Source organism: Paroedura picta, chromosome 9 (genome assembly GCF_049243985.1).
Source record: "Paroedura picta isolate Pp20150507F chromosome 9, Ppicta_v3.0, whole genome shotgun sequence".
NCBI lineage: Eukaryota > Metazoa > Chordata > Lepidosauria > Squamata > Gekkonidae > Paroedura > Paroedura picta.
In genome coordinates, this window is record NC_135377.1 from 33,082,608 (window position 1) to 33,100,082 (window position 17,475).

Sequence of the window (17,475 nt, forward strand, 5' to 3'; positions counted from 1 at the left end):
GGTTCTTCCTCCTGTTTTTTTCTCTCCTATTTGCTTTACTACAAATGCATTCCCTCCCCCCTCTCAAGAACCCTAGTCCGGACAGGATGTGAGGACACAAAACCCTGAGCTGGAATCTAGCAAATGACAAGCAAGAGTCATTCCCTAGAATCCAGGTTGCCTTCTACCCCCTTCGCAGCCTGTTCTAGCCCTCCCAATGACTGTGGCAAACAGATTCACAGAGCAGCCTAGGGAGGTCACTTTCCCACCCACCAGATCCCATAAGCGGGCTTATCAAGTTTGGTCAGGTGATGATGAACCTTGTTGAACAACAAGAAGTCTCAGTTTTTATTAACAATAATGCCATTAGTGAGGAAACACCTAACAATGTTGCAAAAGCACATAAGAATATAAGGATTTCCAAGACATCTGTGAACATGTATATTCTGTGTCTAACACAATAACAACAGAGTGTTTATTCTCAACACATTTGCTTCATGAAAAGGGTTTTGTTTGCGCACGCTCAGGATCAGTTCATGTGAGAACTGGCGCTATCACAGGACATCTCAGTTGCATCCCAGAATGATCATTATCCATATAGCTTTGTTACATGAATTGTGAATTGGACTTTGTCGAGTCATAAAGTTACCTGATGTTTGTCATGACCTCAAAAGACAGAATAGACTTCACCCTCAACTGCTTCATTATTAGCTATCAGTTCAACATTTCCCCCTCCCCTTCTTGTTCCTTTCCCAAATTGTCTTGAACTGTTGCAAAGAGTCCAGTGAGAGGGTTTTCAAACATAGTTCTTGGGATAAAATGTTATCCATCCCTGTTAATATATGATATCTCTTACAGCCTATGAATTCCTTCAGAATATATGCTGGTTTAAGAGCTATCATTCATTCAATGAGTTCAACCAGGAGAAAGAGAAGATATGTCGAGCTGGCTCTTCCGCTCTTTCATGGTTCCCAGTCTGTCCTTCTCCTGGTCCTTGAGGGGGTGGGTCAGACCCAGTCTGTGGGGGAAAGAAGCAGTTACAAGCAATAAAAATTCTTAAAAAAAAAAAAAGCTGGAGCTATGTTTGTTGTCTATGCAGTTTCTCAAAAAGCATTTCTTTAACAACTGGGAAGTCTCCCTCCCCTTGCAGAGATATAGTATAACATAGCGTAGCCCCATCACATCAGATCTTGAAACCTAAGAATTTACAACAGAATTTATGTATGTAAATTTGTGCAAAGCCAATACTTGGATGGGAGACCATTAAGAAAGACCTTTGCTTGCTTCTTACTTGTTCGGTCACCAAAAATCAGTTGTTAACAACCAAATTTATGTATGCAAATCTCCCCTTGAGCTGGCCAAATTCCTCATCTCCTCAATTACCTCCTATTAATTTCCAAGAGCCAGGAGTATGCTCAGTCTTCATCAGGATGGTTTGGGAAGATTTTTTTTTAAACTTAAATTTACAAAACTATATTTTCTGCACTTCTAAAGAGTCCCACCAAAATACTGACACCTTAATCCCAGTCTAGGCTATCTTTGTTTCACAGCCTAATAAAGCTCCACCCACCTACTCATAAATTAAACTTCCCCAAGTTATATTCCAACTGGGATCACAAATGTATTCTGGGGACTCTTTGCTTCCCAATTTGAATTAGAATCATGGGGAGAAGGAGCTTATATTGATGTATTTAGAAAATATATGTGCTGCCTCTCCAGAGGCCTGCTTGAGGCAGCTTACAACTAAAACAATAAACCAAGCTATTAAAAACAGTGTTAGATGCCTACCCATGCTGATTTCTCATACTGAACAGCTGCAGAAACTGATGTGTACAGTACATGCAAATATCAGTACATATGCATCCTCCACAAAGGAAAATACTAGCTGCCCAAGACAATTTCAGGTCAGAAAAACTAGGAAATGTGTACATTCCTTCCCTTTCCACACATGTCATTGTGCAAAGGTAAACAGGGCCCCTGCACACCAGAGATGCACAGAGAACCCCAAACCTACCCCAGGGACATAATGAGAAAAAACATAATATGTTGTGGGCCCATCATCAGAGGTACATCACTATCAAATTCAGCATTAGAAGACATGACGGTGATAAAGGTTATGATCACATAGAATAATCTGCATCACCCCCCCCCCATAAGCCCCATTGAGATGAATGAGAGCGTGATCTGGCGCAGCTCTCATTCATTTCAATGGAACTTGCACAGAAGAGCTTTGACAGGTTATGCTCTTGTGTTCATCAAGTACAGTCATATAATGAATGCCTAGATTTCCCTGGGACCATTGAGCCTAGAATAATACTAATACTCTAGGCTCAATAATAATACATTGAGCCTAGAATAATACTAATATGAGTTTGTTTTTTTATCAGTCACTCTTTGAAAGGCAACATGAAGTCTTTCATAAGTGAATTGCTTTTGATGCTTTCTAAAATGATTAAAGATAAAGGTATCCCCTGTGCAAGCACCGAGTCATGTTTGACCCTTGGGGTGACGTCCTCTAGTGTTTTCATGGCAGACTCAATACGGGGTGGCTTGCCAGTGCCTTCCCCAGTCATTACCGTTTACTCCCCAGCAAGCTGGGTACTCATTTTACCAACCTCGGAAGGATGGAAGGCTGAGTCAACCTTGAGCCGGCTGCTGGGATCGAACTCCCAGCCTCATGGTCAGAGCTTCAGACAGCATGTCGGCTGCCTTACCACCCTGCGCTACTTCCAAAAATTCCACTTTTATCCTTTCCCTCTTTACTCTACTGTACCCTGGTGTACAGCAGATAATAGCAACCATTATATCTTTTTGTCTTAATCCTGGAAAACTCCACAGGAGACTCTTCCCTATTTCCCCTAAATATATGATGTTTTAATTATTAAAAACAGTCTCTCTCTTTCACTTTACCATGGATTTCTCTTGATCTCAGTGGTAGAGATGCAGAGATTGCATGAGTTTATAACATCATTACAAAACATATATATACGGCTATCCTGGGTGCTTATGATGAAACGACATATGGGATACAGAATGGTTTGGCACATTCCAAGCATCTTTTGTAAACACACAAGCTTGAATTAGTGACGGATGATGACCAGTTAGATATTAGTTGGCAGCTTCATGCTACTTAGATAGTGCCATGCTGCTACAAGAAAAGTCCCCTTGCTAAATTAAAATGTTGTTTTCTTGCTTCTCTTCCACCAGAGATTTAGACATCTGAGGATGACGCTGCCGACGGACAGTTGCTGCTAACTGTACAGGTGCCCAAGCAGCCAATGTGCTCTAGCTAACTTAGTTGAAATGAAACAACCTGGGGACATTCCTAACTGAAGAGAGTCAGAACCACAATGAATGCAGGGGCTGAGCTGCCGCCACACTGATGCAAAAGTACTTGGAACACTGTTCCTTTTCAATGCTGAGCAAATAGTCAAAACTCTGTGTTGACATGTTCCACTCAGCACAAAATCAGCCTTTCAAACAAGATCAGTTCAAATGTCAATCACACTCTAGGTTATGCTTTGTACACCGCCCTGAACCATACTGTGAGGGCAGAATAGAAATGTTAATATATAATAATAATAAAGCTGGTGGCATCCTCGGGTATAGCCAATGCTTACCACAGCTCAGTCCCAAAGGCTGTTAACCTTGGCATGTGTGAGCAGAACAGAAAGGCAGGTGGTTCTGGTTGGCTCTCTACTACTACTTCTGTGGCAGGACCTCTCCGGGTAAACTAACGTCTGATCGTGAACTTTATGGCAGGCTATTAATATTCCTTGGGAGCTGGAAAACTCTTGGAAGGGAGGGAGGGAGGGAGTTCAATGAATTTGGACAAAGCTAATACATTCTTGTCAGTTATTAGCAAAGTGTTTATGAAGATCATACAATCAAGGCGACGGAAACATCATTAACAGACTAATTGAGAAGAGCAAGTAGGATTTAGGCCACATCAGGGGTATATTGATCAAATGTTTACCATCCATCAAGCAGCAGAGGAAAGAATTAGGTGCGGAACAGAACTGTCATTGTCTTTATTGACTTCAAATCCACTTTTGACTGTGTCCACTGGCCTTCTCTATGGAAGGTACTAGAAACTGAAAATGTGTCCCGGAAAATAATCACACTCTTCCAAAAAGCATATGATGGTTCAACAAGCCAAGTGTGAATTTGGAATGAGCTATCAGAGGAGCTCACCATCCAGACTGGAGTGTGCCAAGGCCCCTCCCCTAATTTTTAACATCATAGTTGATGCTATTATGAGAATATACAGGAATAGACATGGAGTTCCATATGACCAAAACAACTTTGTGACAGATCTAATATTTGCAGATGATAGTGCCATACTTGCCGATACAGATGCAGAGGCTACTAACATCCTCTATGACATTGCTTGTGTAACCCAATCTTATGGCTTAAAAATAAGTGTGAACAAAACCAAAGTCATAACCACAGATGGATAACTGACAAATGTATACCTCAATGGAGTCCAAATTGAGCAAGTTAAAGAATTTAAATACTTAGGCTCATTGGTGCAAGAAAAGAAAGTATCATCTACCACTTACGCCCACAATAGGGTTGGCCAAGCAACATCAACATTTGCCACACTCAAATGGTGCCTCTGGAAGAAGACAAACATCTCTCTCAAGGCCAAAGTTCATCTCTTCCGCACACTAATCCTGCCAATCCTCCTATATGGATCCGAGACATGGATTTTACTAAAACCTGATACAAACAAACTCAAGCCCTTCGAATTGCGATGTCTGCAGCAGATTCTGGGTGTCTTTCTATGTGATCATAATCAAAATGAGACAATTTGGACAAAATGTGACAACCAGCCACAAAAGAACAAATCCAAAAGCACAGACTGCAATGGTTTGGCCTTGTCTGCAAGATGAACACTAGCAGACTGCCTCATAAACTCCTCCGGCGAGAACGATCAACTGAATGGAAGATCCAACGACTGACACCAAAGGAAACTTGGCTTAAACAGATCAAGGAAGACCTTAGAAATCAGCGATTGACTATCCATATGGCAAAAACTACTGCCACCAATCGCCAAGAGTAGAAACATATTATAAACAAGGCAAAAAAACCAGCGGCATCTACAGCAGCATATTGGCTAAGAGGACAACCTGCTCCACCAATCGCCAGCTTAAGGATAAAAAGAAAGAAGAAAAAGATATTTGATACTTATGTTCAGATAGCAGCTGTTTCAAATTTCTGCAACCCTGACCCTGTTACATTCCTTATTAGATATTTTATCCCATTAATAGCACTAATTTGCATCTGTGTAATCTGCCTTAAGTTTCTGTGAGAAGGAAGGATATAGATGAATGAATGAATGAATGAATGAATGAATGAATGAATGAATGAATGAATGTAGGTCAATGTTTTAACTCTTTTGTGTTTGTTCAAGTCCAGTTTTAATACAGTGAGAAACTAATATATTTGCAAACTTCAAAACACTGTGACTTTCCCTTATTGACAATCAATTAACAATCAATGCTAGATTTTCAAAAAATGGTGGTGTCAAATTCAGTCTATGGAAGAAAGAAAGAAAAATAAAATTTTTGCCATAATAGTTCCACCAAGTTTGGCTGCCAGGATCCTTGATAAATTGAGATTGAGAAGCATGGCTTTTGGAATTTGAAAGATCTCAGATGTTTTATTTTGGTTCGAACCTTAAATCTATGTCTGCTCTAATATGAAATGATTTATGTGGCACTAATTTATCAGTTAATGTGTTGGGTAATTATAAGTGTTTTCAATAGTTGGGTAGTAATTAGTTGTCACAAAATATATAGAAGAAATGGAAGCTATTTTACAATGATTTCAATTATCTCTAAAGAGTTTCTATTTACCATGCATAGAATATTATGCCTTTGGCAGAAATTCCTGCAGCTGTCAACTTTTATCATAACATTACATCTACAAGCTCAAAGAATGCTTTTCTTGTGTCTATTTTTAATTCTCTGGGAGCTAACTAAAATTTTTTTCTATAATGAAATAAGTTGTTCAGCAACTTAATGGTAGGCAAGTAAAAATATGCACCAGCAAACGACATCCATCATAAGATTAGCTGTTCAATTCCCAGCAAGGTGGTCGGCAGTGAACTTCTAGTGCCCATGGGGACTGACTGTCTCACCAAAATAGATTTCCATTCTATTACAATTAGAGCACTGTGGCAAAAGAATAATGCGAGGCTGTTTGTTTCACAACCTTAATGATTCCAAAAATAGTCCTCAGCAAATAAATTCAGTGTTCCTATCTCTGTGTGTTGGCTGGCTAAGTTTCCTCAAGGATATAATGTCAAGCACACTTTAGGAATGTTAAACTCACAGGAAACCTTAAATAAGAACTTTTCAATATAATATGAGAGTCTGGGCTTAGCTCAACACGCTTCATTTCATGGCATTCCAAATCTGGCTCCGGTGACTCTGCACGAGAGTATCAATAAAAGCAAATATTGCAACAGTTCCATCAGTGATCTTAATGACACTGGTCAAAGCACCTCTACTGGTACAATCTGAATGTCATCCCTGTCTCCCATAGCAATCTTGGCATTTATTGATGTGAGGGGAGGGGTGTTGGGCAGTATCAGAAAGGGGATTTTGATGGATCTCTTGAGCAGACACACCTTGAAATGACGTGGCCCACTGGAACTATTTGCCCAGTGCTTTGCAAGTTGGAGAGAAAGTGATGAAAAGACACTGGGCAGTATTCGGCAACTGCCTGGTGCATTTCTCAACTGCTTTTTAATAGACCACTGGGATCCAATGGCTTTTAGGTAATTGTCAAATGCTTCTTCACCACTCTGAGCTCTTAAACATGTCCAGCAGTTGAGCTTTGATCTGGCTGTGTCAAAGGAAAAATGCACACAGAGAACTTGATTCTCGTTTCATTGTGGCCTCTTGCAGGTTTGGGGATCTTAGGAAGTTTCTATCAGAAAATCTTGGTAATAGACTGATGACCCCTGAAAACTGTTGCAGACAATTACCTTGTATTCCTTGAAGAACTACATGGATCATCTAAAGGAAGCTCAAATCCACCCCCCCCCCCTTCTCTCCGTTTTGGAGGGTATTATGTTAGACAGAAAGCCAGGTGCTGGTTTGTTCAATCAGTCTGCCTTCAGCTTTTAACTGTCCCATTGTTAAACTAATGCATGCAAAGAGGTGGTGATCCTCTTAGCATCGGAAACATGCCCCAAGAAGTCTGAGATTCAGAGCAAAATCAGAACTGTAGAACCTTTTAAATAGAAACTGAGTACAGTTTTTAAAGCTAACATTATAATAGTCTAAACGTTGACTTCCTATGCACATGTGAAGAAATGTGTCTCTTTCCCCCCCTTCTTTCGATGCATACTGTTGCTGTAAGCAGTTTTTCTTCCCACCCAGTTTGTTTCTGATACTGGAGGAGTATGGAGAAATAATATCTTAAATCACTAGAAGGTAAAACAAGGCAGAATCATAGAGTTGGAAGGTGCCATACAGACCATCTAGTCAACAGGCAATCTAGTCATACAGGCAATCTAGCTCAAGTAAAAATACGTACCAGTATACCAGAGTTCAATTTTTCCTCACCAACATTCTACTTTCAGTGTAAAAATAGGCTTCCACCCCCTGCTTGACTCATGAATGGAAGAACACATGGTGATGTGTAATATGGCAATCCCTTCATCGTGTTTAGTTTGCCCCTTAATATAACAGAACATCCTGTGTTTAGGTCAACCACATCAAATTGCTTTCCCCTTTAAGGACTACACTCAAACGATTTCTTACTAAATAGTCCACATTTTTTGTTAGCTGCTTTGCATGAATGCACCAGGAATTGCCATTATGAACGCTTGGAAAAATGCAGTTGGTATTTATGTGGCAAAATGAATTTCATACTGACTCACTTCCATTTGTTTAATACTTACTAAGAAAACCGTGAGGAAACATCAAGTAATCTTGTACCCAGTGCATATCAAGAAGTAGACCTCAAAGAGCTGTCAGAAGAAACTTCCTCTCCTTCTGGAGAGAAGGGCAGAGATTCCAGCAGTGACGCAGAGCACAGTCTTTGTATGCTACTTAGGAAGCAGACAGCATTTTAAAGTATAGATTGTTCTTTGAAAGGACCTGATGAATGAGGGCCCATTACCATTTAAGATTATGACTCATGCCAGAGTTTGCGCCATCATTTCATTGGATCAGGTAACAAGGCCTGCATAAGTGGTGGAGTTTAGATACTCATAACACTTGATCATGAATGAATGACTTAGCTGAGCTATTGCAAATATGCTAGGACTGGCACATAAGACCTGTAGACACTCAGCGCACATGTTATGGAAGCCAGCTCAGATCTGTAAGAGCCCCATAAATAGAGCATCTTGCTGAGACATCAACTCAACCAGCACATTCTAATTCCTCGAAGTTACTCACTAGTTGGAAAGTGTCCACAATACAATGTCAACATTGTTGTTTACTCAGATCTCCTGCTTCTCTTTGAGCATTTCTTTTAAAAACTTGGCCACTGGATCTGACAGGTGTGATTTCTACTTACTGTGATTTCTACATACATAAACCTATATATAAACCTCTCAGCTTTCTGTTCCAGAATGAAAGTCTGAATAATGAAGACAAATATTTGGTTCTTATACCCTGCTTTTCTCTACTGGAAGGAATTGCAAAGCAGCTTACAATTGCCTTCCCTTCCTCTTCTAACAGTCACCTGATGAGGTAGGTTGGGCTGAGAGAGTTCTGAGAAGAACTGTGACTGGCCTAAGGTCACCCAGCAGGCTTCATGCAGAGGAGTGGGGAATGAAACCCGGTTCTCCAGTTTAGAGTTTGCCACATTTAATCACTGCAGCATGCGGCTCTCATGCTGAATGAAGAGGAATAAAAGCAATGATCAATTTTTTAAAAGCATACATAAATGCACTGTCTTTATTGATGGTTGTTTTATAAGAGAATTCATGTCACAGCCCATCCCTTAGTTAGACAATGCCAGCAAAATCCCACTAGTCCATTCCATTGGTGCCGACACATTCCTCTATCACAAAACGTTCTTGTCAGTGAGACAGCCTTGCATCAAAGGAATGTGCCAGTGGGACAGAATAAGATCCAGCCCAGAGGGCTGATCAAGTGAGAAGTTATCAGTGGACCCTTGCTCATCCTTTCTACACTTTGCAGGTCTTTTTGCTCTTGAATAGTTGAAAGCAGCCTTAAGGCTACAAGAAAAGCAGTTTGAATTCATTCCTGAATAATGAGAATAACCTGTGGAGATTACAGTGAATGCACTGGAAGAAGCATCCCATTTCAGCTATGTACAAAATATTGTAATTTAAAGTGTTGGAAAGTGCAGGGGAAAAAACTGGCTTCAGGGATATATATAACAAACGTGAAGAAAATACTGTTGCTACATGAAAACTGAATGAAAAGAGATGTAAGGTCCTGCGCCCCACAAGTAAAATGTACAAGGGAAGATGTCATTTTGAAAGAAAGAATGAAATAGTCTCTCTTTCAAATTAAAAACAAACACTTTTTTTCATTGCCTCAGAAGATCACAAACAAATCTTAAGGCAATTTAATAAAGATCAAAATTCAAGGGGGCGTCAGTTTTCCATTAAGTAAGATATACAGGCAAAGTTAGCCTTCATCTGACTAAAGGAAATTACTGTATCTGCCATTTATCTGAGGTAAGAACACTAAGAAAAGGCTGACCTTATATACCAGAAGCCATGTTGTGATTTACCATATATAGACTGTAGGTGTGACTATTACATGCCTGGGAAGGAAGGATTGCTTGAATGAATGACACTGACACCATCGCTTGGGAACCCAACAAAAGTGTTTTGTCATTACAAATGCTCTTTACCGGTGCTGCTGAATACATAAGCAACACATAAGCTGAGATGTGGAACAAAATTAAAGAGAAGTATTCAGGGATAAACTTTTGAATTTGAAACATGAGCCTTGTTATGGGTAAACAAGTACATGTAACAGGTCATTATTAAATTGAAAAGTCACTTCCAAAATGGTGACCATGACTGGAAAAGAAATGGGTCAATAGAGACTGCTGTGAAGAACTCTCGTGTTTGTTGCTATCAAACTTATCTCAAGATAAGGGATAAGACACCAGCCAAATAGGTCTCCTCTGAGCTGTAGGTACTGAACTTATTTGGATGCACTGCAGTTCAGGACATAATGTGGGTTAGGATGAGAAAATGCCTGTCCCAAGATCGCTTGGCATGGTTTATAGCAAGGTGGAGATCTTGAGTCATGTTCTAGCCTGATACTCTAACCTCTGCATCAGTCTGGCTCCTCACTATATGATTCTGCAGGGGCCATTTATCATCATATATCTTGCCTTGACTTCAGTACATTTCTAACTCTGTGAGCAAACCCATCCGACGCACAGAATATTAATTTGCAAAAAAATTAAGCAAATGCTTAATTTTCTTGTTAGACTGAAAACTAGAAGCCTAGACACACCCTTATAGATCTGAATCTTGAAACCTTCAGTGAAGCACAGGAGGAAGAAACCTTTAAATGATTCCAGAACTGAAATTTAGAACACCAACTTCAATAATATAATCAAGATTTATCACTCACGATGCAAATGTAGCACAGCATTAATGCAGTCTGATGTTTCAGTCCCATCTCTTTAATGATCTCATTAGCTATTGTGCATTTAAAGTACTTTTATATAACTAGTGGTTGTCTGAGATTCAAGTGTAATGCAGACTTCCTTGACATCTTGGGCAGACACGTTTTAAATCTCAGTTCCTAATCCTATCTCTACTTGGCAACTGTGGAAATCATGTAGCACTTGTGGCTACAATAGTGGGGGGGGGGGGGTGGAATGACCCTTTGGAAATCCCAGCAGAGAGAACATAGTTCCAGCCAGATTGTGAACCTATCTATGAAAAACAAACTTTGCTTGATGCAACTGGCTTATTTCCATCTTTTACTTTTCCCCTGCACCTTGTTTTCTCAAACCTGTGGGTTTTTTTCCTTTTTGTTAATTTGTGGTTTCTTTGCATACGAAGAATCCACAGGATGGATGGATAGATAGATAGATAACATTATTTTTTGTTTGGATGGCTGGGTTTTGTTGCTTCTGTAAGTAGTACAAGCAATCTATGTAGATACCATTGCCTTTTAATGAGTCTCTACTTTTTCTTTACAAGTAATGTAAGTGTACTTAATATGCCTTCTGGTTTTAAAAAGCAAGTTAGAATCAGGGGATTTACTTGTACAGATAATGTCCATGACCTCTACTGTTTCATCTCCTAAGTATGACCTATGCAAAAAAGCTGACAATGCAGGCACCTTATAAACATCTCTTTGACTGTACATGGTGTGTAGGTTCACAGACAGCTACGCTAATCTAGCTCTGTTACGCCTTGTAGGCTCTCGCTGGTCTTAACCAGACAAATCAAAGGATCCATCAGATATTGTGAGTGACCTAAGGGACGTGTAATGAGGTAGCCCCAAGTTTATGTAATTCATTCTAATAAGTTTCTTAAGTTCACTTTTAAGGCAGTCAAGTATTTGGGTTAGATATAAGTTCTCAGGAAAATCAGAAATTGAAAAGGCTATTTAGGTTCAGCTGAGTAATTAGGATATCAGTCACAAAGAGAGATGGATACTCAAAGTTTCAGATGCATCAAAACTTACATTTTAGAAAAGTTACATTTTAGCAAAAGACCTATAGAATACAATCAACAGAGACCCCTCTAGAGTCTCTGGTGATTGAAGAAGAGATATGTAACATTAGAAGGAGTGGAGTCCAATTGCACTACAACATGGAAGCTTTGAGAGGGAATATGTAAAATCCCATCTAAAAAAATAAACTATAAAGTAACTGGAATCTAATTTTTCCCAACTAGGAGCCTAATTCCCTCCCCCACTAGATATTCAGGCATCCATCAAGTTACACAGAATTATTATATATGGTAAATATCTTGAGCATTCAGCAAGGAAGATAGCCTTCCCTTTCTCTTGAAAAACTACTGATGGAGTCAGTAGTAGAATAGCTAAACTGAGAGGCGAGAATACCATAGTATCTACTACAACTTGATTTTATTTCTCTTCCTTTCAAATATGTAAGAAAAACGGACAGAAATGCATCAAAAACATGTACAGGTGCAATTTTTTTTATTAATATGTAGGAACTAAATTGACACCTTTTAAACTCCTCATGATCTTATCAGTTTTATGTCTTGATTTTAGCTGATTTTGTATATTGTTAATTTATTTGAAATGGCCTATGGCTGATTAATAAACGAATCTAAAATCTAAAAACATGTACTGTAAAAAATGAGGATGTTCTCATTCAGCTGTAATGGAGACTTGTTTGCCTAGAGGCTTATTTTAAGTTGGCCATTCTAAGGTGATCCAAAGACCCTCTGCTCTAAGCATTGTGCAACTGACGCCCTCTTTAATCACCTGCCCTGCCTCTATGAGGAAGTCTTGGAGAATTCATAAAGGACAGCTGGACAAAGGCCCTGACCCGGAAGGGCCAGTTAGCTCAGTGTCATCAGAACTCAAGCTAAACAGGGTCAGATGGCACAGGAGACTACAGAGCGCATGTCTGCATGCCCCCCCCCCCACATGTAATATAGAAAACTAACATGCCAAGGAGAAGGCTAGGCTGGAACCCAAGCTTTCCATGGACATAAAAATTTGGACATCAGTATTCTTAAGTGGAGGTATATCCGAAAGGAGATATACCCATTCATCTAATGAGCGCATAGACTGACATGGGCGCACACACGCACACGCACACGCACACACACACACACACCAGCCTTCTACTTTCAGTCCAACAGATACATCTTTGGGATGAGCAACCAAGCTCATCAGTGGCATGATCTTTGCACCTGCTTCTTTGTGTGTCTGTATTTCAGAGCTACTTAATGTAAGTCCATGGGATTCATGAGGGATTTCCCACCTTTCCTCCTTCTAAAACAAAGGCTGATCTTTAACCATGCAGGACTTCACTCCAGGTTGACATTTCACAAGGAAGGGGAGATAAGGAGGAAAAGCCTTAGGCAGCACATATTACATGACAGCATGATCCTTTGAGATGAGACAGATGAAGTACTGGTTTCTCAACTCCCTGCAAGCATCACCAGAGGAACGATTTGTGATGTTAGTTAAGGATAAAACAAAACAGTTCCTACCCATTAAAGTAAAAATCATGTATTGAATCTGACTCCAGAGATGGTGCAGAATGATAAGAAAAGCCAAAATTGATATGCAGAATGCTAACCCCTGTGAGAAAATAACAAGAAGAATACTTCACTAACAGCACTGCTGAAATCAGTGAAGAAAACATTCAATTTTAAAAGACCCTCCCCCACTTATCTTTTCTGAACCATTTTTGGATAGTTGTGATGAAAACACCCAGAAGTGAAATACATATAAACTGGATTTTTATTTTTTTTTCCAGATAAGTCCTGGTGAGAAATGCGTGCAAATCCCAGTGATCCACTTACTAGAAACCTTAATGCACATGTAAACCTGCTGCATTCCCTTTACTGTTCCGCACTGAGCCTGTCTACCAGCATTTATAACTTTAAACCGCTTGGTGCTTCCCACAAAGAATATGAAGAATTGTAGATTTGTGAGGGTACTGAGACTACAAATGCCTTCTGCTAATAATAGGACGCCTGCATCTGCAATAAAAAATTTCAACCACCTTTTCTTTCTTCCAGACAGCTTTATCTTCATTTTAGACATTCCTTCTCTCCCAGGGTGCTTCATTAATCTTAAACTATGGACACTTTACTGCTGCTTTTATTCCTGAGCATTGATCTATGCAAGCTTCTCACAAAACAATTATTTTAACACATTCATCCTTAGTGCATGCATGTAAAAAATCCACAGAAATCACTACAATGTACTTTTATGTAGGACATTTAGAATGGCTAATGACATAACACAGATGGAGAAAAAAATATTTGAATCGTTTAGATACTACAAGCCTCAAAAATTTCACACATGCAAAGGTGAGATTACGTTTATTAGATAAAGTGTTTGCATGCGGCCATGGGTATTTTAAAAATTAGTTTGGTAAGAACTAGATATATTTTAAAGGGGGAACTTTTAAAATATGATAATGGATGCAGTCCTCATGATGCAATGCAGCTTTCACGGATTGGAATTATTTCAAGATATCATCAATGTCAAAACCTTATTAAGTCAGCCTCCATCTTTGTAGTCTTATTGACTTTGAAATAGTGGTAGTATAAGACAAATCTGAGGTCATATTATGCTGTCTGAATTGAATTGACCTATTTTCTGACCTCAGTACAAACACTACTGGGGGTAAATGCTAGGTATGTTATTTGCAGTGCAAAATTAATAGAAAACATGCCATGCTTTTCTTGAAATGCTGTCAGAAATAAAAGGAAAAAAAATTAACTGACAAGGATTCTCACCCCTTATGTGGAACATCCACATAAGGGGTGAGAATCCTTGTTCTCTGCCCCTCCCTCCTCCCCTCCACCCCCACTCCCTGTCCTTACCTGCTGGTGGGCTCCTGGGCTTGCTCCACCCCGTCAGTCTCCTGAGGCTTCCCACGCTCTCCAGAAGGTGGGAGCAGCCTTGGAAGCCCAATGGAGGCACCCCCACAAGTCTCTAGAGGGTGGGAGCGGCCTCAGAAGGCCATAGGAGGCAGCACCAGCCCAGTGAGCTCCAGCACTGAGGCATGCCTGCTGCTGCTGCCCCCGCCAATCTTCTGCTCTCCAGAGGGTGTAAGAGGCCTTAGACGGTCAGCGAAGGCAGCACCAACCAAGCACCAACCAAGCGAGCCCGAGTGCTGAAGTGCACCTGCTGCCACTGCCCTCACCAGTCTTTTGAGGCTGCTCCTGCTCTGTGGAGGGCAGGCGTGGCCTTGGGAGACTGGTAGCGGCTGCAATGCCAGAGCTATGAGAGCACCTCACTGCTCTGGTGCCACCGCCGCCGCTGCAGTCCATCTAGTGGTATGCTCCCTAAGGTGGGATGATGGACATCATGTCCATCTACATTTCTGTTTGAGGGAGCACGCCAGTAGATGTTCCACATCATTAATCCTACTATGGTTCTGTGTAGACACCAAATAGGACAATTTTGGATTCATATGAACCAAGAGAAAGCTGCAGGTACAGAACTTGCACAAAGATAAAGGGTTAGATCCAACCAGTTTTTCCGCTGGTAAAAAAGAGGGGAGTATCCTTTGATCACCTAATGTTATGTTGGGGATTATTTGACCAGCATGGACAAAAACTAAATAGGATGAAAGGAGGACAAAAACTAGTTGAACCCGGCCCACAGTCTTGGCTAAATTACATTCAAAGATAGACAGAACTGTATTTAGCTATTCTATTATCTACATGCATCGTATTAAATAAATGAGACATGCTCTAGCTGACCTTGTGTATGAACAACTCAGGACAGTTTCTAAGGTTTTATTGGCATGAATCAGGATTCAAAGAATTACTTGAGGTAAGTTCAAGAGCTTCTGTTTTTTTACATTCTTTGTTTTAAGAGCAACTTATGCCACACCACAAACTGCTTCTCCTGCATTTCAAATATTTCTGAACAGCATATTGGAAGGTGAGGGAGACTACTGCTTGAGAAATCATAAACTCTGCGCACACATAACATGACATCTGAGTTTTGGCCATACACCTTACGGGTCTTAACCATTTTGCTAGTTTTACTTTAGAGCACTTATATGTACTGCAGTTTTGTTGTGATTGCCAAACAGGGGTTCTGAAGCCCTTTGAAATGATTTCTGAAGGTGTGACTTGCGTGTGATGCTGATCCACGTGTACATCAACTCATTCCAAAGTGATCAGGTAAATTGTAAAATCAGTACAAACACAAAATATCAGCTCGTTGCCATCACTGACACCATCATAAGACCATCAAATGAAGGAATAAAATAAATAGCATACAATAATTTACAATTTTGTATGTACCTACATTTGAGAATGTGGCTTACATTTTTTTTTACAAAAATCAAATGATTACTTTTTGAAATGTCAGTGATTTTCCCCTTTATATTGACATGTATCAGAGATATGAATGCACTTATGTATTTTGTTTTGTAATTACCACTTTTCAATATACCCTGAAACTATATACTAACCTGTGAAGTAGCTGTGGGTGTATTTGCTTCCTTACCACTCACAGCAGGACTCCCATTTGCTGTAGCTGTCTCTGTCTTCTTTACATTCACCTCTACAGGAACAGAAGGCCCTACCTGCCTGTTTTCGGCCACTGGGACTGTATCTGAATTGCTTGTTTCATTCACTGGGACTGCATTTGAATTGTTGGTTTGCCGTGGCTGAACCTTATACCAGCTAGGATAAAACAAAGGATTGATTGGGTCTCCACTTGATTGCATGTCAGCTTCTGGTTCGGCAGACTGCTGAGTAGGAATCAGCACAACTTCACCCTTAATTGAACATATTAAAAAAAGAAAAGAAAAACAACGCTTGGAGAGACAGTCTCTGACACAAAACGGGGCCTTTTTGGATATCTAGCCAAAGGTTTCTCTGGAGGAACCAAGAAGACCATTGACATTGTCTTTGGATTTGCCATATTGGCTTTGCTTGGTGGCAGCAACTGAGGAACACTTTGAAGGACAATAATAAATAATCAGGCCAGCAGAGAAATATGTCATCATCATATCTCCACATCTGTACATTGCTTGACCAAGCTTCTTAGCTGCAACAGAATGCTGTCAGGGTTAGACTTTGAGACAGAAATCCGGCACCCTGTTTACTAGCTTAGCAAGCCCTCCCCCAGGCAAAATATAGCTTTGCATTTGGAGAATACATTACCATCTAAAACCCCCAGGGGTGGCCAAACGGTGGCTCTCCAGATGTCCATGGACTACAATTCCCATGAGCCCCTGCCAGTGCACTGTGAGGGACTCATGGGAATTGTAGTCCATTGACATCTGGAGAGCCACTGTTTGGCCACCCCTGGTAGAATCTAAAATTACCTACTTGTCCCTCAGGTTTGGAATGTATGTAATGTCTGATTGCACAGAGATTACATACATTCCAACGAATGTACACAGATAAGGACAGGAACTTGCTGCTCTAAATCCTTTATCCCTCACAATTTCATTCTACCCTTCATTCTTATAAAATGGACACAAATTTGTGACTGGTTTAATGCCAAAGTACATATTGTGATTGGTGACTTGTGATTTTAAATTAAGGTTTTCCTCAATAATATGTCAAGTGGGGACAATTTAAAACTCAGATGAGGGATATTGATGGGTCTGTCCCCCTACCAGCTGATACTGCACCTAGAACCTTTCTCTCAGGTGTTGTTTTTCTCCTGCCCAGGTGGGATCTTGTCTGCTATCAGGATCTGGCTGAGGGGGGGGGGAGAGACTTGTCCACTTTCACATCTCAGCATATTTACTTCAATTTCAGTTTAATCTGTAAATTAAAAAAAAGACACCAAGCCTTTTCTACCTTGTGATCAATAGCTGACTAGGACACAG

General features: G+C 40.3%; 1 protein-coding gene across 4 annotated transcripts in view; it reads right to left on the minus strand.

Annotated features, from left to right (window-relative positions):
- Positions 1-300: 300 nt before the first annotated feature.
- The window catches only part of TRIM55 (tripartite motif containing 55), a 36,484-nt gene continuing 19,309 nt past the window's right edge, over positions 301-17,475 (minus strand). The window contains exons 9-11 of one of the 4 annotated variants that reach the window (XM_077352279.1): positions 16,216-16,410; positions 13,148-13,238; positions 301-997 (exon numbers count right to left, since the gene is read on the minus strand). In XM_077352279.1, the coding sequence (XP_077208394.1) occupies positions 987-997; positions 13,148-13,238; positions 16,216-16,410 (297 nt within the window). In that variant the 3' untranslated portion in view covers positions 301-986. Of the gene's footprint in view, positions 998-13,147; positions 13,239-16,101; positions 16,411-17,475 lie in introns of all 4 variants that reach the window. The other 3 variants (XM_077352277.1, XM_077352278.1, XM_077352276.1) reach the window with 3 other exon arrangements.